A 25,567-nucleotide genomic window follows, 5' to 3' on the forward strand; every position below is an offset into this window, starting at 1 on the left:
TTTCTCAGTTACTAGACGAGCCCGAGCCCCAGGCTCGCCCCGCTTCTGCTGACAGCTCGCCCGCCGCCAGCTGGGAGACACGTGGGCAGCAGGGGCGGGACTGAGCCGCTGAGTTTGGGGCGCGCGCCGCTCTCCTCGCCCCGCCCCATGCGCGCGCTGGGCCGTAGCGTCCCCGCCCCGTGTCTCTGGTCGCGGGGGCCAGAGGCGCGCGAGTGGGCGCATGCGCACGGTGTCACTTAGTGCGCCATGTTGGCTGAGCAGGCCGGGGGGCGGCGGTGATCGCTCCTCGGTGTCCCCCCCTCCGCCAGCCGGCCCCGGCGGTGACCGAGCGGGGCCCCCGGCCTCGGCGGCGCCATGAGCGTCGGGCGGGTGCGCGACCTCTCCCGGCGGAACCCGCAGGAGGACTTCGAGCTCATCCAGCGCATCGGTAGCGGCACCTACGGCGACGTCTACAAGGTAGCGACCGAGGCAGGCCCCGGCGCCGGCCCCGCCGCGGGCAGCGCCTGTCAGCCGCCGGGCTCCCCCTCCCGCCTGGCTGAGCCCCCCTCTGGGAGGCCGCAGGGGTTGGGGTCCCTGCCTCTGCGGGGGGCCCGGCTTCTGTCACGGGGCCCTCCCCCCCCCCAGCCTCTCCCATCCTCCCTCCCAGGCGGGGGAGCAGCCCCGCAGAGCCCAGGCTGGCTGGGTTTTCCTCTGCCAGGGACGCGGCCGGCCGTGTCACTCTCGCCGCCCTGTCAGAGCCTAGGCTAGGAGGTGCCCGGGACAACTTTCCAACATGTTTGTCCTGGGCTTGTAACAAGCCCGCTGCCTTCAACGTGAGTTAGTGAGAAAACAATTCCGGTGGGAATATACATGGACGTGTTTGGATTCCCCTCAGTTCATCCAGAACAGCTTGTTCAGGTCTGGGCAAACACTTTGCCCAGGTCTCTGGGATCCAAGAAACCAGTTCGACTCCAGATTTTCTTACTCAGGTTCCTTTATTTGGTATACAACAAAGCTATGCTGAGTTGATCAGACTGAAACTTAGGAGTGGGTCTAGAACACGGGTAATCAATAGGTGGACTGTGGACCAAATCTGGACACTTGTATGAACCCTGAAATCTTTTTATTTACTTTACTTTATTATTATCATTATTTTTTATTATTTTCACTGGAGTCTGGACCTTGATTATACCTTGACCAAGAAAGTTGTACCTTGACAAAAAATAATTGACTATCCCTAGTCTAGAGCATACCACAATCAAAAGTTACACAGAAGCACTTTCCCTTCATATACATTTACCTGTCTCGTGGCATTTACTATTTCTTAGATCATACATTTTTGGATAGTCTTGGTCACTTTGCAGGACTCTGTACCGCTTGCTCTGTCAGTATACTGTTTATATACAACCTGATCGTTACATAATTTCTAAATGTCTAACTTACTTTGTCCATTGTTAGTAAATGGCTCCCTAGATGTTCTCCCTCTTATCTTAGTTGGCTCAGACATTCTTTTTAAACCCAATGTTCTGTTTACCTCTCTAATTCTATCCTCCAAGAAATGAGACTTCCCTTCAGGTGTTAATTGCTCATTTCAGTCAGGTCTCAGCTACATTAATATGTCAGCATCACATTTTTGTTCAAACAAATGCACCAGAAAACAAGTAACAAGAAAAAGAGTAACACAACCAAATAGGATATGAGCACAGTAGCATATATAGCACTGTATTAATAACCTCTGAATACATGTACAGTAATTTTTAAGAGAATATATTATTAAGCTTTCACCCACGTTTCCATTTAAAGCCACATATTGCATTCTCTGAAGTTTTTAAAGAAAAGTCAAATTGATCTGAAAATGGGTAGATCAGGTCAGCATAGAGTGTGTGGAAGAACCTGAGCACCTCAATCTAAGCTGTTTTGAATTGTGAAAGGAAAAAAGGTCCATCACTTAAAATATAAGACATTATTAAACCTTTTTGGAGCTCAGAATGAGGGTATGTCTACACTACGAAATTAGGTCAAATTTATAGAAGTTGATTTTTTAGAAATCTATTTTATACAGTTGATTGTGTGTGTCCCCACTTAAGACCATTAACTCGGCGGAGTGCATCCACAGTACCGAGGCTAGCGTCGACTTTCGGAGCATTGCACTGTGGGTAGCTATCACACAGTTCCCGCGGTCTCCGCCGCCCATTGGAATTCTGTGTTGAGCTCCCAATGCCTGATGAGGCAAAAACTTTGTCACAGGTGGTTCTGGGTACATGTGGTCAGCACCCCCCCCACCCCCCCCGATTCGTGAAAGCAGTGGCAGACAATCGTTTCATGCCTTTTTACCGGGGTCCCATCCACTGGACTCGCTCAGCCCGCTGCCTCCCTGGATGATCGGAACCAGCGGGTCGGCGGATGGAGCCCCAGACTGGCAGCGGGGTGAGCGGCTCAGCTCACTGCCTGTCTGGGGCTCCGTCCGCAGCTCCTGCCTGGCATGGTGCCGCTCAGCTGGCAGACCTTGGTGAGGTCGATCAGGGGTGCCTGGACAGACATGGCTATCCTCCTCTTAGAGCACCAAATGGGAGTGACTCCAGGTCATTCTCTTCTTTAAGTTTCGTCTCATGGAGATTCAGTCCTGCCTGGAATATCATGCGAGCTGGAGGCTTCTGCCTCAGGCTGCTCTCCCAGCCAGCAGCACAGCGCGGTCGCACCTACCCCAGCCTGCCCCTTGCTCCCATGGCGCATGAAGCCTGGACAGTAGTAAGGAGCAGTTCAGCTTGTGGAATGACAAATCCAGAACGAAGGATTACACTCTATGGGCCATGTTAAGATTATTTCAGAGTCCTAGATAACATTAGTCCCTATAAAAGGCTTCATGAAAATTTTCCCCACCCCTAACCAGAGCAGCTGAAAGGATAAGGAACCCGGGACCTATAACTTAGAGAGAGCTTCCATATTATTTAACTCATCATTCAAAGTAAAATTTCACAGCACGGTCTGGTCTAAGACTAAAAATGCAGGAGGGGAGTCAGAAAAAGGAACAGTGACCTGTTTCCACCCTGTTTCAAACCAGGGATGTTTCCTGTGTTAGGTGAACGTGCTAACCACTACACTACAGGGCTTTTGTGTGTTAGGTGAATGTGATAACCACAGTTTGCCAAATGCACAGAAATGTTTTCTCTAGCTACAGAAGCTACCTAATGTAATGTCTATATCTAAGGCCTTCCTGCTCACACAGCGGTCATGCCCCCGCCCAAGGCTGACACAGCGACCTGGCTCCGGCAGGATCGCTAGCGAGGCATGATACTTTTGCCGTTAAGCAAACACAGCAGTTCTTTCCTGGCCTCTGCCACTGAATGCCTCCATGCATCACGCTGTGCCCTATCAGTGCAGGAGGACTGCATGAGCTCGGAAAACATGTCATCGCGAGTGTGTTTTTTTCGCTTTCTAATCTGCGATAACCTCAGGGACAGAGATGATAGGGGGAACGTAGAAACATTCTGGGGGGACTGCATGGTCACCTGTGTTGCTGAGAGCTGCTGAGTTTGCCACGCTGGCCGAACAGGAAATGAAATTCAAAAGTTCCCGGGGCTTTTCCTGTGTACCTGGCTAGTGCATCTGAGTTCAAAGTGCTGTCCAGAGCGGTCACAATGGAGCACTCTGGGATAGCTCCTGGAGGCCAATACCATCGAATTGCGTCCACACTACCCCAAATTCGACCGGGCGATGTCAATTTCAGTGCTAATCCCCTTGTCGGGGGAGGAGTACAGAAATAGATTTTAAGAGCCCTTTAAGTAGAAAAAAACGACTTCATTGTGTGGACGGGTGCAAGGTTAAATCAATGTAACGCTGCTAAATTCGACCTAAACTCTTAGTGTAGACCAGGCTTGAGATGACAGAGTCGTGTTGGTGTACTTATATATTGCCAGCATGGTGTGCAGACCCCTTAACTGCATTCTGACATAATTTCAGCACCATTTTCTCCTCTGAATTTAGTGGGGAACAAGGATCAGACAGATGAATATGTTGCTTGCTTCCTTCAAAATGACCTTTAGCGTATAGTGTTCACCTGGCTGGGAGCCAGGAAATCATGAGTTCTAATATCACCTGTTCCACTGATTAATTTGTTAAGGTGAAGGTAATTTTCCTACTGTATAACAGCGTCTCCTACTCCTTGTACCCTTCCAGAACATGAGACTTCAGAATGTAAACACAAATGTTGGAAAACCAGGAAATACTTGGTTAAGCATATCGCTTAAAAGAATGTCAGTGTTATAATACCACCCCCCCAGTTAAGGCAACGTTAACCAGACAGTTTTAACTTTGCTTCCTTAAAGCTGCCACGAGGAACTCACTAAGTTAATATGAAAAAAAATCCATAATCACGTTACCATTTTGTGTGTCCAGCACAATTACTGACTAATGCAGTATGGCTGCCAGTTCCCCAAGTGGCATTACACACACATTTATTTTACTTTGTCTCCATGTGCTTGCATGTGTGTGGGGCAGAACTAAACTTTCTGTGTGTTGTGTTGGAAGTTTTACCTTAACATTTTTTGGTTTTCTTGCAACACTGATGTTCTTTTAAGATATATGTGGAGGGACCTTCACTAAGCATTTCTGGTTTTCTAATGTTTAATGCTGTGTTGTATGTGAGCAACACTGATTCCACCTTAATGTTTTTTAATTGAATGTTCATAAAACCAATTTAGGTTGGTGTGTGGAACCTCAATTATACCTGATCTCATTGAAATATTAACACAGATTTTGGGCCCTTTTTGCCAAATCTCCTGCTCTTAAGGATAGCTCTGTAGAAAATGAGCTTGTTTTTTCCTTGTCCCTGCTCCTTATCTGTATGCTGATATCTAATCTGATTAGGTTTTTGACTTTTTCAAAGTACATTTACTCAATGTTCAGGTCCTCCCTCAGTGTGCTACTTTGAACCTGGTTGAGCTTTCTTCCAGTGTAGTTAATAATTTTGAAATGGTTCCAGTAACTGGAGTGATGTTTTGGTTTGTTTTTGATCAAGTGTTTTCAGCATTATAAATGAGATATTAAGATGTATGCAAATCAGCAAACCTGGATCAATTGGTTAACCTTAAAAGATATTACCTCAAACCGTAGAATTAAATATTTCCAATTATAATACTATTATTTATGTATGTTACTTTTAAGTTGTTTTGGATTTGGCAAGGGTCTGTTGGGAGCAGTAGGGCATTGGCTGAGTTCTGTCGGTGGCTAATAAAGTCAGTACCATTCCTGATTTGATCTACCTTCAGACATATAAGTCCTGTTCTGAAAAATGGATTCGTTTTCACCATGTACATGCAAGTTCCAGGATAAGATTAAATTAGATTCATTGTGTTGTTCAGGTACCCTTGGGATTGGAGTTGGCCAGGTTTATTGTTCTGCCATGACTTCAGTATCCATGCAGTTTGTGACTACGTGGGGGTTAACTTGGGACCCAAAAGGGGGGGGGAGTTAAAGTTATTGAGACGATAGAGTCAAGGCAATGTGGTATCTCCTGGAATCCTTAGATTTTCTTGATCTTTTTTTAATTGGATTTTCAACCTGGATATACCATTGAATGGTCACTATTTTCTTTATAGCCACAGATGTATTTAGTATGTTACAAAAATAGATATGTAGCTGTGTTTATGTTACAAAAAATGATGGCGTCCTTGCCCTGGATATTTTACAATTTAAAATAAGAGTAGGTAGTATGGACAGAGCTAAGGAGAAGGTGAAGAGAGATGAGGACATGGGTCAAGACAATAAGATCCTGCTGTTGTTTGGGTCAGTTCTGTTATTTTATATGGTGTCCAAAAATGTGCTAGTGCACATTATTTGAAGGATACACCATTTTTCTTAAAGTTAATACATAAGGCTAAATTTTATAAGCCCCTTTGAAGTGGGTTTTGAGAGAGGAATTGGAGATGATGATGGAATGTCTGTAAAAAATGGATGTGTGAGGTTTTATGTTGGTTCTGCAATAGTTTCCATATCAAATGTGCTTGGTTTATAGGGAAGACTATATCTTTCCTAACCAGCAGCCATGCAAACTCATTCCAGAATATGCAAATTAAGATAACAAAAGTATTGCACATCAGATTATGAGGAGAATGCCTTTCTCCAGTGAAGCTATATTGCCTTGATGGTTTACATAGGCATAACTCATTAGGTCTGTAAATGGGACTTTTTAAATATTTCTGTGACAGATGCAAAAGCAACATTAGACTCTTTCTCCCTTTCCCAGAGCTGTGTTGTGTCTGTAGTGCTAACAGGAGTAAAAAGTAATAACTTATTTTTGTTTCCAAAGACAGCAGATATGACCTTGTCTAAACACAGAGCGGATCTAATGAGTAAGATGTTATCATTTTTAGTCATTTTCAGAGTAAAACTGTACTTCAGAGATTCCTGCAGGCAGCATCTCAGAGGTACCCTCAGGACACTTAATTTTAACTTGTGGTTTCATCATAATATTAATCAGTTTTATGTACCGTAATAAATTTGCCATTCAAGCCACTTAGTCTGCTCCATCAAAATTGTTTTCCTGGTTGCAGTCACCTCTGCCAGGATAATTTTTGAATTGGAACCTTTTCTATCAAATCCCAGTACTCCACCTCATTTGTGGAATTCCACAAGGATCAGTTCTCTCGCTGGTCCTTTTTAATATCTACGTGCAACCATAAGGTGAAGTGGTCCGATGACATGGATTCAAGTGCCAGTAATGTGCAGCTCTGCTACATACCACCACTCTTCTGTCACCAAGATGTCCTGGTGCTTGGACAAGATCAACTCATGGAGGAAGAACAGCAGGCTGAATCTTTGCAAGACAGAAATGATGTTGGTGATGAGGAAGGTTGAAGAGTTTATAGTCATTGTGCAGTTCCCTTTGGTTGAAGGTACATAGCCACAGTTGCTCTGTTTCTCCTGAAGTCTAGGAGAACTCTTGTATTCATCACTTAACTCTAAGCTCTCACGTAAAAGCATCTGTGAGTAATACTTTTTGTCATCTCCAGTTGGCTAGGAGACTCGTCCTAGCCTGGTGGATGATGACAAGGCCTCAGTTATTTACACCTTCTCATCTCTCTGTTGGACTACAGCAACACAATATTTCTGGGCATGATTTAATACTTAGAAAACTCCAAGTAGTACAGAGCACTCTTTTGTAACATAGGCTACTGCAAGCACATAACCTGCCTTTCGCTCTCTACATTGTTTTCCCACAGAATTTCAAATCAAGTTCAGGGTCTCTGTCCTTATCCTGGTGGTGTTCCATGGTTGGCCCCAGGATTTCTAAAATACCACCTAAAGCTCTGGGATTGACTGTGGTTGACAAGCATGCTTCTGTGGCACAGTGTTTTACAATAAGGGTAAAATGCATGTTAGGGACACAGAACTTTCTTGGGAGCTAGCCTGAACTCCCACAGGAACTAAGGACTATCCCAAACCTCACCACTTCCAAATGCAAAGTGCATTTCTTTGACACTGCTTTAACATAAATGCATAGCAACCCATATTTAAAACAAAACAACCCTACCAAAACAAGACATTCTAATGCACATGCTTCCTCCTCCTGAGGAGATGAGAGAATAAACAACACGCAGCAGATGTGTAATTAGGCTGCTACTGAAAAGTGCTCAGGTTCTACAGTGATGAGCGTGGTATAAGAATAGAACAGAATTCCATATAGCTAAAAAGGGCTTGGAAAAAGTTTAACTGACACCTATTAGGCAGGGTGAAAAATATTTCTGCTGGCACATGTAAATTGTTTTCATGCATCTACTGTTTATGGGTTTCACTACTGTAAAAATCTCAAAAGAGGAATTAACTAATGATTTTCCTTCTCTGAAAAAACAGTTTCACTATTCTGTCCTACTGAGTTACAGGCAATGTCCCTTGATTTCGATAAGGGAAAGTTGTGGTTTTGCCCTTTCTGCACTGTAGAAAATCTTTGCAGAAAATTTGCTCTTAGTTCATGTTAAATCTCAGAAAGCATCCTATTTGGTAGGTAGTTGGAGCAAAGATGAAACTGATAATTGACAGCATCTTGTTCGTAACAAATTGTTGTGAAAGTGGGGAATACTGGACCTGAATATTCAAGGAGAGAAACTTGTTAACTTACTGCCTCTCATTTTTTTGAAGATGATAGCAATAAAAGATCATGTAACTACTCTAAGTGCCTCTGTATGTGTATCAATAGGTGCCTTGTAGAGGTAGTCCCCCCCTGCACCCCATTTCACCTACAGTTTAGTGGGAAATGATCCCACTTCCTTGTTTGGTGGTACTGTGTATGGTATACAGCCCCCTAAGGAATGTAGAATTACCAGATTGAGGCCTTGGCTACACTTGAGAGTTACAGCGCTGGTGGTGGCTTTACAGCGCTGTAACTCACTCCCTGTCCAAACTGGCAAGGCACATACAGCGCTGTATCTCCCTGGCTACAGCGCTGCATGTACTCTTCCTCCACGAGAGGAATAAAGAGAATAGCGCTGGTGCTGCAGTGCTGGGGTGCCCGTGTAAACAGGGAATAATCTTACTACGCTGTAATTGACCTCCGGAAGCTTCCCATAATGCTTTTAAGTAAAGATTACGCTCTTTGTTTTGTTGTGATGCCTCTGTTTGTTTTGTTGTGAACTCCGGGCTCCCAAAGCTGCTTATCAAAAAAACAAACACAGCTACTGTTTGTTGTGAATGAGCTCCCTTTGGAACGCCCACAGCTAGTGTTTGCTTGAAGAGAGGGAGCTTGAGGAGAGAAGCAGTGCGGCCGTGCAGGAGGGATGGAGAGGGAGTCTGTTTCAGGGAGGCTGCTTATCTGGTGCTTTCAGTGAGCGAGAGAGGGGTGGGGGAGTGGGTCGGAACTTGCAGCTGCTGACAGAGTGTCGGCTCCAAAAATCCACTCTCTCTCTCTCCCCCACGCTCCCTGTCACACTCCACCCCACCCCCCCTTTTGAAAAGCACGTTGCAGCCACTTGAACGTGGGATAGCTGCCCAGAATGCACTACTCCCAATGCCGCTGCAGATGCTGCAAATGTGGCCATGACAGTGCGCTGGTAGCTGTCAGTGTGGCCAGATTGCAGCGCTTTCCCTATTCAGCTGTACAAAGACAGGTTTAACTCTCAGCGCTGTACCGCTGCAAGTGTAGCCATACCCTGAATCAGACCAGGGTCCACTTAGTTCAGTGTCCTGTCTCTGATTGTTCAGAGGAAGGTTCAAGAAACCGCATAATAGGGAAACAAGATTCACAGGAGGGAGAAATGGGATAATCCACTCCGCCATGGATGTCTCATTCAAATCCCTAGTAGAGATTGGCTTAAACCCTGAAACATGAAGATTTATATCCCTCCCAAATTTTTCTTACCATTAACTGCTATAACTCTGGGTATTCTTGTTATCAGTATAAAAGTCCAATCCCTCTTTGAATCTTGCAGCTCGGGTAGACAGACTTATGCTAGCATGTTAAAAATAGCTGTGTGGACATTGCAGCACTGCAGAGGCTCTGGGTAGCCACTTGAGCTTAAGCCCATCCTACCCCTGGGTCTGAGCTCACAGGTGTCTAGCCTGAGCCTCTGCCGGTGCCACAATGTCCACACAGCTATTTAGAGTGTTAAGCATTAATCTGTCTGTCTTGGCTGGGAGGCTTGCTCCGAGCTGTAGCATAAGACATATCCAATGACTTCCTCTGGTAGTGTGCCACAGTCTAATTATTCATTGTGTGAAAAAGTATTTCCTTTCTCACTTTTTGAATTTGTCACTTTTCAGTTTAATTGAATATCCCCAGGGTTCTTGTCTTATAAGACTGGGAGCTTATGTTCTCTCTCTCTCTCTCTCTCTCTGCCTCTTAGACCATTCATTTTTTATACGTTTACCATTTTCTCTCCTATTTGTCTCTTGAGGTAAACAATCCCAGTCTTCTTTATTTCTTTTCATATTAAAATCTCTTTGAGCTCACTCTAGTTCTGCATGTCCTTTTTGAGATAAGGTGACAAATGCTGTGCACAGTATTCCAGATGAGGTCTGACCATTGACTTATAATGGCATTATAATAGTTCTCTAATTCATCCCTTATGCATCCTAACAGCTTGTTTGCTTTTTGCCTGCTGCTACACAGAGGAGAGTTATTCACTGATCTGACCACGTTGGGTGGTGTCCAAGTTCTTTTCCAGAGCTGAAACAGTTAAATTAGAACTCTGTAGGGTGTATGAGTAGTTTACAATTTTCCCTGTAATGTGCAGCATTTTGCATTTATAAATATTGAACTTTGCCATCTTTTTGCCCATTCACCTAGCTTACTTAGATCCCTCTAGTTCCTCATGGTTCTCTCTGGATTTAGCTAACCTAAATAATTGTCATCTGCAAATTGTGCTGTCTCACTGCACACCTCTCTTCCAAAAACTGTTAATAACTAGAGTAAACAACACCAGACCAAATACTGAACCTTGAGCTACCAGCTGTTAATCTTTTGCCATGGTGAAAATTGACCACTTACCCTGTCTAGTAGCCTGAAAAAAGGTTGTAAAATTGTCAACCAGTCTCCTTTATTTTCTCTCTTATTGGTATGTTCAAGCAGTTCTAATAGATTAGTGGTTTTCAAAGTGTGGGTCGTGACCCCATTTTAATGTGGTTGCTAGGGCTGGCTTTAAACTTGCTGGGACACAGGGCCAGAGCCGAAGCCCAAGCCCCACCACCTGGGGTCGAAGCCTGAAGGCTTAAGCCCTGGGTGGTGGGGCTCAGGTTACAGGCCCCCATCTGGGGCTGAAGCCCTTGGGCTTGGGCTTTGGCCCCCCACACCCAGGGCGGTGGCGCTTGGGCAGGCTCAGGCTTCGGGCCCCCCCGCCCCCGGGGGTCATGTAGTAATTTTCGTTGTCAGAAGGGAGTCGCAGTGCAGTGAAGTTGGAGATCCCTTGGATTAGAGTGACACTCTTTCCCTTTGCAGAAGCTCTGGTGATTAGACCTTATCATGTCATGATCTTCCAGGTATTTTATTATGAGTTCCAACCAGTTTGCCAAGTAGACATATGGCTTTTTGGTCTGTAATTCTCTGGATCATTCCTAGAACTACTACTACTTTTTTTTTTTTTTAAATATGGGTATAATACTTGCTGCCCTCCAACCCTCTGAGACAAAAGTTGTTTCTGATGAAAATTTGCATGTTTTTGTTAGCAGCTCAGCCACTTCATAAATAATCTCCTTCAGAACTCTTGGATGTATACCCTCTGGGCCTGGTGACTTACTGCTTTTTATTATATGATTATTTCAGCACCTTTTCTTTTTGACACTTCAATTTCTGATAGCAGCTTATCTTTATTACAAGAAAAGGACAGGTCCCTAACAACATTTGTGATATAGACTGATACAAATAAATCTTCTATCTTCTCATCAGTGTCCATGGATCTTCCTTAATTGCTCCATTTAACTTTGGTGCTCCAGCAGACCCACCAATTCTTTTGCAGGCTTCCTGCGGGTTACATAATTTCTTGTTTTTTGTTTTTTTTTGTTTTTAAATGTCATTAGCTATTTGTAAGGCCTGTCATTTTCAATTTTTAGTTTTTAAAATGTCCTGGGAATTTATTGGGTTTTATTAAAAATAGGAGAAAAATTGGTAAAAACCAGGACCAAAAGGTGGGTGGGGAAGGATGCCCAATACTCATGGAGCTATGGGGTGAAGGGGGAAGAATGCCTGGTATCTGTGGGCGTGGGGATTATGTTTCAAGTTTGAGAGTCATCCACTGCCAGTTCTCCAGTGACAACAAAGGAGGTGATCCACTTCCAGGAGCGTATTAAGTGATCATTAATCAGTAGGGGAATTGTAAACATGGGATTTACAATGCTGTAAGAGGGCTGCACAAGCATCACACAATGGGGGATTGCTTCACTCTGTGATTTAGCAAAGCCCTCCAGGACATGTCTGGGCTAGTGTTTTCCAGGCACATGGACTGAGGATATAAAATAGGGGACAGTGGTATCATGCGTTTGCCTTTCTCCTCCCCCACCCATGCTGGAATTAACAAGAACACTGGGAAGACGAAGACTTGAATTCAGGAGACTGGTCCCAGGCTTAAAGGGGAAGCCTATGTACTAAGAACTGTAAACTACTTGCAGCATCCAGTGGGGTGAGAGAAACTGCTTGATCTAAATACTGCCTAGTCTAATAAGGTTGAAAATTTTAGAGTGTGCTTACCTTTTATTTTCTTTGGTAACTACCACTTATAATCACTTAAAATCTATCTTTCTGTACGTAATAAATCTGTTTTATATTTTACCTAAAACAGTGTTTTGGTTGAAGTGCTTGGGAAATCTCAGCTCAGTTTACAAAGGTTAATGCGTGTCCTCTCCACACTGAGGGAGGGGAAGACTGGATAATAAACTTATACTGGTCAGGCTTCTGATCAGGGCAAGACGGTATATTCTGGGGGTGCAAGGCTGGGGGCTTGGGAGACTTACTTGTGCCTCTCTGTGTGATTTGGGAGTGGCTCAGGGAGCATTCCTGCAGTTTAGCTGGGTGTGGGACTCCTCACTGTTGTGCTAAGTGATAAGATCATCTGGAGGGGTTTGCTGTTTGTCACTAGCAAAGCATTGTGAGAGATGGCCCAGGCTGGGGAGTGAAGGTGGCGCAGCAGTACCCCAGTTCCATATTGTACCCCGGGGATCCCGTCACAGTCCCATCCTGGCCAATTTGGTCTTTCAGTACTGCCCCATCTGCTTCCCTTGTACAGGCTGCCTGACAGGATAATGGAAGGAAAGCAGACGGCGTTCTGTGCCTTAGGTCTGATCGCTGCAGCAGTGCAGCACGGCTCTGTCGACTCCCATTCTGAAGGGCTGGCCTCAGAAGTAGTCTCTGTTCAGCAGGGAGCCGGTACGCCTGGGGTACAGCCTTCCGCTCCCAACAGTCAGGTGGTACTGGCTTCCGAGTTCAGGAGGGAAGTGATCATCTGGCCCATGAGTACTAAAACCCCTTTCCAGACAGAGACCCCTGCTGGACCCTGCCGGCTTTTCAGCAAGCCCCATCTTAGTCTCCTGCAAAAAATTTCTGGATCCCAAAATTCAGGTCAAAATCGGTAAGACCTGAATACTGGCTTTTTCAAACAAAACAGTGGGAATATTTCAGGGAAAATTGGTAAATACCAATAATGAAGAGCCTTAGCTATTTGCTCTGACTTCCATTTTAACCCTTCTAATTTCCCTCTTGCATATTGCCTGCTATAATTTATGTTCTTGTGTATTAGCTTCACTAGGGTTAGATATTCAAACCTGAAGGATCTATTTGGCTTAATAACCTTTCAAGCTTTTTGTTTTGTTTTGCAAATGGGTTTACTTCTTGCCATCCTGATTCCCTTTTTGTTCAAGAATACCTGCTGAGGTTTCCTTAAATAGCATTCATGCCAGATCTAAAGATTTCACTTTTACTCTTAACTTCAGTGTCTTTGACTAGCCTCATTTTATTGAAATACAGATGCTCCTCGGGTTACGCAAGACCCGACTTACGTAAATTAGCACTTACAGAAAAAGTTCCATAAACCAGAAATAAGATTGAGTTGTGGAAATTTTTGCCTAACGTTCAGGTATACGTTTCCGACTTACACAAAATTCGAGTTACGCAAGGCTTTCCGGAACAGAACAATTGCATAAGTCAGGGGATGTCTGTATATCCCTTTCTAAAATTTAGTGTCACTATGTCAATTCTTGGTATCTTACTTCCTAAGATGTTCGATCTAATTATATTGTAGTCACTATTACTCAGTGGTTCAACTACTGTTATTTAATACTGTGAAGAATAGCCTCTGCTCTTGTGCTCTAGAACTAGCTATTCCAAGAAGCATTGGCTTCTTTAAACTTTGTCTTAAGTGCCGTTTGACCAGTTTATGTTGGTAGCTGAAGTCCACCATTATTTTTTTCTTAGATTTTTGCAATCTCTGATTTCTCTCAATATTGTGCATTCAATATCCTTTTCTTGATCTGGAGGCCAGTAGTATAGGCCTACTAATTAATATTAAATACATACATACATACATACATGCACACCCCTCATTATTTACACACACACACACTCTCTTACAGTTTTGGGCTTTGTGTCCAGAAAGATTCAACTGTGTGGTCCTTTCCATTCAATTTTTACCTTGCTAAATCCTGTAGAATCTTCTAAGTACAGTGCTGCTACTCCACTTCATTTGCCTAATCAGTCTTTCCTGTATAGTTTACAGACAAGTATTATAGTACCCCACTGATTTATCATTCTACTTTTTTCAATAATGCCTAGTATATTAAGATCCTCTTCCATTGATAGGCATTCTAGTTAACTTGTTTTTACTTTAAGCCTCTTGCATTTTTATAGAGACATTCGTAGTCTTTGTTTCTGACCAGGTACCTGTTTTATTTAACTTCTTAAGCTGGAATCCTGTTGTTTTCAGAGGTATAAGTGGCTATTTTCCAGGGCATGTCTACACTTCAGACTGAAGTCGACCTATGTTAGGTCGACTTGCAGTCACTGCAGTAATTACTGTGGTGGCTGATGTCCACACTACTCTTCTGTCGGTGGTGCGCATCATCCCTAGGAGCGCTTCCACCAACTGAAGGGGGCAGTGTTTGGGGGTTGGGAGCCAGGGCTCTCAGCTCTGTGCAGCTCCTCGCCAGGAGCCCAGCTACCGGTACTCTCTGGTCTTCTAACCTCCCTGCTCCCCACTGGGGAGCACTACTGAGTGCTGTTCACTACTGAGATCTGGGGGCAGCCCCCCGGGCTTCTCACCTCTCTGAGCGGGGAGCTGGGTGGGCAGCTGGGCTGCCTGGCTTTCTTGTCAATTTCAGGGCTCCAGTCTGAAATTGACAAGACAGCCAACAGCCTATGTAAGTAAGTATTTATCGCCATAACTACACTGACAAAAGCCCTGTGCCTCTGGTGGAGGTGGAGTTATGATGTCGGTGTAGCAGGGCACTCACATTGGCGGGACAAGGCTGTAGTGTGTACACTGACATCATTAGGTCGAGATAAGCTGCCCTATGTTGACCTAACTGTAGTGTAGCCCAGGCCCCAGTTGATGAAGTAATGTGTCTCAAAGGTTACTTAGGTTATGTCTAACCTGTCGAGACTATAGTGTACACACAGCCGACATCAAGGGAAGGGGTTTTTCTATTGGTGTAGGAACACCATTGCCCAGAACGATGGCAGCTACATTGACAGAAGCATTCTTCTGTCAACATAGCTGCCTCTGCACTAGGGGAGTAGGTTGGCACAGCTATGTTGGTTGGGTGTGTTTTTCACTCCCCTGACTGAAGTAGCTATGATGACCTAACTTTTCACTGTAGACCAAGCCTTAAAATGCTGAGAAACCTCCTCAGATGTGAAGGTTTAATCTATATCAGTGTTGATCTTAGACTGAATTAGTATAGGTATTTTTGCTATGGTTTTGGAACATATCAAAATTGCCAGTGTGACTGCATGTGGATGCTGCATTTGGTAGAAAGCCATATAGGGCTGCATAAACCAATGCCAACATCTTTAATTCCATCTGGAAAAAAGATAGCAGTCAACACAGATCATGGAAAATAACTGCAATATACTCATGGTGAGATGAGTCAATGGACAGATGACTTCTGCATCAGTTTGATTTTTCTGGATGGATTTAAGATGCAGCTTTATTTGGAGCACATCACCATAAACCAGTGGTTCTCAGACTGTGGGTTGGGACCCCAAAGTGGGTCGCAGCCCCCTTTGAATGGGGTCACCAGGACTGGCTTAGGCTTGCTGGGGCCTGGGCTGAAGCCCAAGCCCCACTACCCAGGACCAAAGCCCAAGGCTTCTGCCCTGGTTGGCAGGACTCAGGTTGCAGGCCTCCCGACTGGGGCTGAAGCCCTTGAGCTTCAGCTTTGGCCCCTCTGCCCAGAGTGGTGGGGCTCGGGCTATGCCCACAGCACCCAGAGCAGTGGGGCTTGGGCGGGCTCAGGCTTCGGTCACCCCTCCTGGGGTCATGAAGTAATTTTTGTTGTTGGAAGGGGGTTGCGGTGCAGTGAAGTTTGAGAACCCCTGCCATAATCTGATCTTGAGTTTAGAAAGGCATGAGCAACAGTAGTGAAGTCTGCATTGGAAAGAAGCAGTTGCAAACTCCCACCCATATATAAATAGGGGGGTGGCAGTCTTGGCCATTGTTATTTCTTGCTCATCAGAAGTAGCTGGAAGTTGGTTTGACTGCAAGTGCAATCAGAAGATGAATGCAGACCTTCCTCTGTAGTGTCTGCATATTTCTTGGTTGCTTTTTTTTAACCAACAAATATTATTTGTCTTATCCTGGTTGACCTTCAGCCATCTATCCCTTATGCAAGCTTTGGTCTCTGCCAAACACTAAGGGCTCATTTACACTTTCAGTGCTGCAGCGGCTTAGTGAAGACGCCACCTACACCAATGGGAGAGCTTCTCCGATTAAGTAAAGTCATTGACTGATTTTTGCCTGGGGCTTGGCCTATACCAGGGGTTGGCAACCTTTCAGAAACTTATGCTCCAATACATCTGTTAGTCTTTAAGGTGCCACAGGACTCATTGTTGCTTTTTACAGATCCAGACTAGCATGGCTACCCCTCTGATACTTTTCAGAAGTGGTGTGCCGAGTCTTACCGGTAATTTATTCATTCTAATTTAAGGGTAGAAAACCAAAGATGGAAATCTGAGATTATTATGTTTTCCCACTGGCTTGCAGAATTTATTTCTAGGCTTGGCAGGTTGCCAGGTGACTCGTTTCACATATTGATTAACATCTTGCTGTTTTCTCAACATCAGTTCAAACAGGAGTTTACAAGCTCATCTCTCACACCACTACAGAAGGAGAGGCTTTATATCATTCGATAGGCGGAATTTCATGCTTTCACAAGCATTGTGATGAAGAGAGCAGCTCAGTTTTTTTTTTTTAAATCTCCAAAGTCCCATTTTCAAACATGATCTAGGACCCTAAGTTTTGTTGTAAATCAGTGGGACTTAAGCTTCTAAGGACCAGTTTTTTAAAGATACCTAGGAGCCTAAAGATACAGATAGATGCCTAGAAACTTTTAAAAATCCAACTCATTGATATCTTCTTCTTTAGGCACTGTAATATCTTTGTAAAGCTGGTCTTAAGTGACTTGAAAATTTTATCTGCTAACATCATGTTGTAATTGAAAGGGTGGAAAAGTGAACTGCTAATCTAAACGGAGTCTGAAGGTGTATTATATCATGACTTGCCAGGGCTGGAAACACACTGGTGGATTTATACAAAATACTTTTAAGGCCCAGTAAATTCTTCCAAGCAATGGTCCTAGATGATTAGTTAAGAAGGGGGGAGGCTGTTTACCATATTTGAGTTTCTTTTTAATGTCATCTTAAAATTTAGCTTTCATTAATTTTTTACTCTATTATAAGGTACATTTTTGCATAACAGCATCCCAATGTATAATGTAATTCTGATGCTGAGCAATTGCCATGTAAGTTTTCTAGGAAGCTGCTCAAAATCAAGTTGCTGCATATATTGGGCTGGGACAGTGGGAGGGCTATTTTCATACTGTCTTCTAACTCCTTAGCTGATTTTAATGGCTTCACAGGAAGAAGATACTGTGGGTGGGTGGGGTAGGGAACTAGGGGTATGTAGTAGAATACAAAGCAGAAAAGGTTGAAGTACTGTCTTGAAAGCAACAAGATTCAAGAGCCTTGGATGGAAGCAGCTTCTCCTCAAGACAATGTACTTACTGCTGCATACCTCCTGATCCCCCAGTTTGGGAGCCATGTAGGCTGAAACTATTTTGTAAGCAACCTGTCCCAATTCCCAGTATGTCACAAATTTACAGAGCATCAATACAGCATAATTCATGGCCCTTGTTGCATAATTTATGTCTGATGTGCCAAAGCACGCACGTTATTCCAAATTAATTTTGTTTAGTGTCCTTGCAAGATAGTTTTCTTTGTAATTAGAAAATAAATTTACCGTGAAAAAGTCTTGAGAGAAATGTCCATATAAAACTCGTTAAAGATTTCCAGGTTGTGATTGCAAAATCAGTCTTGTGAGTATGGTTAAGAATTAATGCATAGTTCACCATTTTGTTTGAAAAGATGGCAGGGCAAGAAGGGATTAAAAAGGCTGAGTATTATAAAATACGCATTATGTTTGGATTATGGTGTGTGGCTTCTTGAAGCCAAGGTCTTCTCAATGACGTTTGGCTTATTGTCATCAGATAGTCATGTGGCTCGTACATTAAAAGAAGTTCTAAATAGTGTAATAGTGCTAACTGCACAGCAATGTTTATTTAGCTAATCACAATATATGATTTATGGCCAATTACGTTTTATTACAGTAACACATTTAACTGAAAGTTCCCCTAACCTTAAACTAATCGTAAATCTGATGTAACATATAAATCTGCAAAATGTTTTAATTTAGCACAGACTTCTAAACTCTGCCTTTGTTTAAAAAAATTAAATTAATGTTTAGTTCATGTAGTGAGTTTTTAATTGCTCTGGCATAAACTCTTCACATTACTGAAGAATATAAAATTAAGATATACTTTTCTCTTTTCTTTTATAGGCTCGGAATGTTAACACGGGTGAGCTAGCGGCAATTAAAGTAATAAAACTAGAACCAGGTAAGTGTCCTCTTCTTTTGACGCTTACTGCTTTACAGACTTCAAATATTTTTCATGTTTTAGTTGTGCTCATTTTTGTTTGCTCTTATTATACAAAATTAATGGTTTAAAAAAAATGGCCATCAAGAAGGATAGGGATAATTTCTGGTCCCCTCACCCCAAAATTTCCTGCTATGCATCCTCTCTTTCATTGACATACTTTTTTAAGGATGGAAGGATGAACACAAATAGAGAAGTGCAAAAAAAAAAAAAAGCATAGAATTATTTTTACTCTTTTATTGTGTTGCTTTGCCTGCTGTTTTGCATTGCTAACTCTAGCTGTGGTACTCCTGTCTTACATCTGTCTCTGCATATCGTGCTGCAGAGGGTGAATGGTATTTTGCATTAGATATAACCGATAAATATAAGAACAGCATTCTCAGATAGTCCCACCATGCAGGTTAATATCAGGAAGATATGGGTGGCAGAGTGGAATCAAGACACCCTCTTAAAGAAAATGAAAAGTGTCCAAGAATTATGTTTTTGTAAACATACAATCTTTTTAGAATGAGCGGCAGGTTGGACAAAGTCTGTACTGTGGGTATGTCTATGCTGCATTCAAAGGTATGATTTGCACCTTGGATAGGCATATCTGTGCTAGGTTTAATCTGACATGCTAACAACAGTAGCAAAGACACAGTGGCATGGTCTTCAGTGTGGGCTCTACAAACCTGCCCAGTCCCTCTGGGCATGTATACACATTACTAGTCTGTGTTGCCATGTTTTCACTGCTGTTTTTAGTGTGCTAGCTAGATTAAAACTGTTTGAGCTGCAAATCACACCTTCAGTTGTAGTGTAGACAGAGGTGCCGGCTCCCAACTTTCCCTGGGGATGCTCAACCCCCGCTCTGCCCCAGGCTCTGCCTCCACTCCATTTCTTCCCCCAAGGCCCTGCTCCCACTCAACTCCCGCCCCACCTTTTCCCACCCAGTTCCGTCCCCTCCCCTCTCCTGAGTTTGCTGTGTCCCCGCTCCTCCTCTGCCCCCGCAGCACCTCCTGCACTCTGCGGAACAGCTGGCAGTGAGCGGGGGGAGTTGATTGTTGGGGCTGCCAGCAGGTGGGAGGTGCTGGGGGGGCTGGGAGGGGAGCTTGGCTGTTAAGCACCCATTAATTTTTTTCCATGGGTGCTCCAACCCTGGAGCAACTACGGAGTTGGCACCTATGAGTATAGATATATTCTTTATCTAGAAATGAGCAAACAATGGGTGCAAAACATTTAAAAGGAAACTTTTTAAAGCTTCAGTTTAGTATAAGGTGTACATTTTCCCCCCAAAATCATGAAGTATTAAAGTGTTAACCCAATATTGTTAATATCTATCAGTCTGTGTGAAATGAAAACTACACAGGGTAAGAGAAATGAAGACAGTGAGACAGAAGAGAAGCAGAGTGAGAGAAGGTGTGGAATACTAACCGAGAAAGATAGGAGGAGTGTAGATGAGCTGGAAGGGTCCAGGACTTCAGCATATTCCATGAGCCCAGAAATACTCATGGAGACCCTGACTAAAACACACTATAATTCACTGAGAAAAAAAAACTTAACCCAGATAGAGGTTGTGTGGAAGTATCTCATGCCCTTCAGCAAAGCTCAAACTTCTGAAAACCAGGAAATTCGGAGTTAAAGTTCACACCAATGCAACACTAACTCTGTCTCCCAGAGCTGGAAATTATCTGCATGCATTCCACTGCATTCCTTGTTTTAGGTGTAGGAGTACGGAACGGCGGAGGCATTAGTTGGAACAGCTTGGTAGAGGTGTGATTGTCATGTAAGGAGATCTAGATCGGAGGCCCTCCCTCCAATGTGTGTGATCAGAGGAAAGAGGTACATACATACCTTGAGGGATCTACTGTTCAGCATTCCAGCAATGAATTGTGCAGGTTGTCAGTAGGGGGCACAAGGGTCTTCTTGCCATGCAGATTCTCAGCAGTGTGGTGGATATGAGAGCAGTTGGTGGGTTTAATGATGGGTAAGTGAAAGTGTAGTAGTGTTAAATGGAATATTTTGGGTAAGAGTGAAGGGCTGTAAAATTTAACTACTGTTGGGACTGGTTTTGGGAGCAGACTCAGTGTTTGAGTGTGTAATTTTTTTCCTCAATTATTTTGATTAAATTCCCCTTACATAAAATAACATACCCCTCCCCTGGAAAGCTTTGAATAAGATGACTACAAATTTTTTCCGGATTTCTTCCCCAGGCAGGTTTTGAACTGACACTTGGTGGGTGGGGTTTAAAGGACTACTGCTTATCCGGTTGAGCTACCCAGCTGTAACAAAACTTATAGGACTACAAACCCTGTTGGCTCTGTCCTCTAATGCTCAGTGTAATCCATTGAGTGTGTGCCCTAAACTCTTTGGAGAATATTTTACTGAATTTTGCTCCCCCAAAGGAGTAGTGGGTGCCAAGAACTAGTTGGGGCTAACTCTCAAGCAGATCAGAGCCATGGTTTGATTCCCAATAAAACATTCAGGAAAATGTCAACCTTAAGAGAGCTTTCCACCCCCTTGTTTAAAAGCTGTATCTCAGGAACCCCTGGGTTAAATTACCCCAAATTTGGTTCACTAATCCTAGCCAGAGAGTCCTCATGAGCAGGATCCTAGTTTTCTATGATTAAAAAAACCAAAATTCTCCAATAAAAAAGCATAAAAATCCATGTTTTACCATGATTAAATGAAATGCTGAACTTTTGTTTCCCTAGCCACAATATATATAGGTATCAGTTGAACAAAATGTTTTATTGAGATATTTACAATTTTTAAACAATTTCGAAGCCTACCAGTGCCATCAATCATAATAAAATGAACAGAATTGCTCTCTGGCTGTCCAGCTCTGAAGGCAGTGCCGCCAGCAGCAGTAGTGGAGAAGTAAGGGTGGTAATACCATACCATGCCACTCTCACTTCAGTGCTTGCTGATGGTGGCACTGTCTTCAGAGCTGGGTGCCAGGCCAGCAGCTGCTGTTCTCCACTCTGCCTTCAGAGCTGGGTGGCCAGAGAGCGGTGGCTGCTGGCCAAGCATCCAGCTCTGAAGGCAGCGCTGCCACCAGGAGCTTCTCACGCACCCTTCCCCCTCCGGCCCCCCATATACATTCTGCATCCCCCCAGGGGGGAGTACTCACTAGTTTGAGAGCCTTTGGAATAAGTGACACTGGCACTTTCAGTAAAATTTAGTTAATATATGTTTTTATTTTTTCACAAAATGTAAAAACTAAAGGTTCCCTGTAAAAATGCAAATTCTGTGTTTTTCCATGGCAAATGGATTTCTAGGATCTCTGCTCACAAGGCATACCAGATTTCAAGTCAGTCTGAGTAACCATGCAGATTTTAGAGCACTTCAAAAAGTTCAGCATTTGAATGGAAAGCTAAAGTAGACCTGGTGGGCCACTATAATAGAACTATGTATTAGTTATGTATATGATTGGCTTCTACAAAGTGTATCTCGTTTACATATCATCATAAAGTGTTTTAGGGCTGAGGACTGATCTGATTAGACTTGTTGAGCATAACAGATGCTGTAAGATGTACCTTTAGTTTATTACTTTTTAGCTGTTGCACTGTTTCACTTTAAGGTCAGGTTAGAAGAGAAAAATCTTAATATTTTAACTGATTATATTTGTAATTGGATATGTCTTGTGTATGTGTATTGCACATACACATCTCATCCTAAATAGTACAAGTCAGTTTTAATTGTAGTATAGCCCTGAACAAGACATGTTTGTGAAACTGGAACTATTCTCAGGACATCTTACACAGTAATATAAAGAGGGGACCACCACCACAGTAGGTGGCCTAACATGATTTATATTGGGTTAATCTTCTGAGTAAGAGGAATAGAAACACTATGCTCCCCCCTGGAGCTATAGAGTCATGAGTAGACAGTTACATTACCAGATTTCTCAGCTTTTAGTAGGTGGAAAAGATGTCTTGCAACTCTTTCTAAATATTACCAAGCTTATACTCAAATATACTATTTCTGGTCGAGCAGATTCCAGTCTGCCTTCATTGCCTATGATCTTGACCCTCATGACAGTGTTCTGGATTAACGTAAGTTGTATGGTGGTCCTGAAATGGAGAGGCTCTATTAAAATTAAAAGTTTCTTCTCTGCCGCACAGGCCTAAATTGTGACTAGCACCTTGTACTTCAGCATGGGTTTTTGGCAACTAATAGGTAGGGTGGTGCATAGCTGTGATAAGTTCTAGCTGGCCTCCATCCCATATAGAAGCAGCTATCCAGGACTTCTGAGTGACTTTTTGTCTCAAGTAGCAAAAGCCTGGCTCACGGGGACATATTTTTATTTTACCGAGTTCTTAAAGCTATTTGAGTCTAATGAGGATCTGGGGACTCCTTTAAAATATATTTTCTAATAGATAGTAAATAACTCCTATAAAAATAGCTTGTCCAAAATACATATGGATACTAATTTGTCCAAATGACCTAAGAAATCGGCACAAAGCTATGTTTGAAATATTGGCTTGCAAAATAGCATCTGGGGGAAAAAAAACTTTTTAAGAGGTAAAATTAATTCCTGTACCATTGCAAACTCCCCAAAAAACCCAACACTGGCAGAACACTTTATTCCTATGGTTTGACCAAGTTTCTATAGATGTGTAAACCTGGTAATTGGAGTCTGTAATGGAAAGATTGGCACAATCTAGGCACCAGATAGCAAGGCTCAAATAAATGGTAAAGCAAAAACACTGGAGAAATGCCTGAACATACAACTTAGCACTTTCTGTATAGTTGTATGCTCTTTAAGTTTGTTTCAAGGTCCTTGAAGAGTGCTATGACATGATTTCTCTATAGGAAGATAATCCAAGATGGATCTAGATGGTGGTTAGAGGTAACAAGTTTTGCCATATTTCAAGAACATAGATTATTGGTAGTACATCTGGACACCCACACAGCAAGGTGCCAGTGAAAAGAATTAAGTGAGGAACTTTCTTTGTACAGCAATTCCTGCCAAGGAGAGCAGAGACTCTTGAGCAAACAACCAGGAAGCTGTTCACTTTTAGGACTTACTCTAAACGGGAACATTGTTATTAACATACAAAATTATTATTACCAATTTCTAACCCTCATATATATTGCAAACGTGCTTGGTCTTTACTAGCAGAGCTTCCCACAAGAGAATCTACACAGGTATTAGAGTAAATTATTTTTAAAATAATTTTCTACCCTTTAAATAAAGAGTAATTGGATTTAAAAAGGGGTTGAGAAAAGCTGTGGCTACTGTCCTAAGAGGTGTCAAGTAGTGGACTAGGGCTCCATCCTGATTTTAAGAATAGTTACCTATTATTCCCTTAGTCTTTTGGAACTTGTGCTGGCTTACAAAGTGCTGTATTATATAAATGTACATGAATATAAAATGAAGATAATTACAAAGTCTGATAATTACCAAAGCTCTTCAGCTAAAAAAAAATGTTGAAAGCCAAACTCAGAGGGATGGATATTTAAATAAAACTACAAAAATATCAATTGTTTTCTTCTTCAGGGGAAGATTTTGCTGTTGTGCAGCAGGAAATCATTATGATGAAAGACTGTAAGCATCCAAACATAGTTGCTTATTTTGGCAGCTATCTCAGGTACAATTTTTGTTTCTTTTGCTCATTTCAAAAATGCCGTAGTGCTCTCTGTCTGAAAAGGAATGATCCATAGCAAAACTTAGCAATACATAATTTATTAACCACTGTTACACTGCTATATTTTCTCTATGTCCTTTACCAACAGTACTAATTGCTAAGATATTTCTCTGTAGATAGACTGTTTCTACTGACTGGATCCTTCAGGGACATCACAGTTCAGTGTAGGTGACATTTAATCACATCCTTGGACATGAATTGAGATTTCACAAACTCTGTATTGGGACAGCACTGAATGAACTCAGCAGGGTGAATATACCAAATGTAAAGAGAACTACGTGCACATGAGTGTCTTTAATGAGGTTTTGCTAGAATAGATTTTTCTCTTAATACAGTAGCAATCTTTAACATATATCTTTTAGTTTGTATCAAATTACATCTGCACATGATGTTTACATGGAGTAAACTAGATTTTGCCAAAAAAAAAATCCTTGGCTATTTGATAATAGGAAATTCTGAGGAAAAATTGAGGAGGAGGTGATTCTCTTGCATTTGGAACAGTAGTTCTAACATAAGTATTAATCAAGGATATTATTCTATTGTGGTACGTAGAAAACCGAAACTCTTAACATTTCTGAAGGCCACTAATGTTTGTATTTTGGGGTTCCCTTTGATACCTGAAGGTGATGTGTATTTCAGTTCTGTATTTTATTTTCATCCTGTCCTTTGATAGCACAGTTTTTAGCATATTTAGAGGTCTTGACTCTTTCACTTGTTAATAAATTGTAGTCAGTTGCTTGACCACACTTTGGTTCATTATGAAGTCTATTCAAGTGACCAGCCAGTAGCAGTCAGGATTATTGCTATAAGCCATTAATAATATAGTACAGGAAAAAGGTTCAGTACGATGCCAGTCTCCAGAAAGCTGCATCATGCAGCATTGTTACATTTACCTTATGCAGATGTGCTCCCACAGATACACAGCTCAGCTGTTAGTATTTATAAATGATTTTATAAATTACACATCTCTTTACATGTCATTAAAATCCAACCCATCACCTTGTCCCAATTCCTTAAATTATTGTTCTGTTCCTTTCCTTATCTTTGTTTTGGATACTAGCATTGGTCTGTGAGAATAACTCCCTACCTATTGATGTAGTAAAATAATTATATGTCCTGGTCCTGACAGCTTTCCTATCTACTTAAGCCAAAGTTTACTTCTGCTAATGCAAGGTGTTATGGGATACTTAGCATAAGTGAATAGGGTTATAATAAAGATATCGGTGAAATGAGGCTACATAACTGCTATAATATTTGTGCTTATTGTTATTTATACTTAATGCATATTAATATATAGAATGTGGATAATAGATATTGTTAATATGATGTAGGCA

General features: G+C 42.5%; 1 protein-coding gene across 2 annotated transcripts in view; it reads left to right on the plus strand.

The window, feature by feature from the left end:
- Positions 1–248: 248 nt before the first annotated feature.
- Positions 249–25,567, plus strand: part of MAP4K3 (mitogen-activated protein kinase kinase kinase kinase 3) — a 134,699-nt gene continuing 109,380 nt past the window's right edge. For both annotated transcript variants that reach the window (XM_045009748.1, XM_045009749.1), the window contains exons 1-3: positions 249–456; positions 18,507–18,564; positions 24,086–24,176. In XM_045009748.1, the coding sequence (XP_044865683.1) occupies positions 355–456; positions 18,507–18,564; positions 24,086–24,176 (251 nt within the window). In that variant the 5' untranslated portion in view covers positions 249–354. The remainder of the gene's footprint in view (positions 457–18,506; positions 18,565–24,085; positions 24,177–25,567) is intronic.

Source organism: Mauremys mutica, chromosome 3 (genome assembly GCF_020497125.1).
Source record: "Mauremys mutica isolate MM-2020 ecotype Southern chromosome 3, ASM2049712v1, whole genome shotgun sequence".
NCBI classification, from domain to species: domain Eukaryota; kingdom Metazoa; phylum Chordata; order Testudines; family Geoemydidae; genus Mauremys; species Mauremys mutica.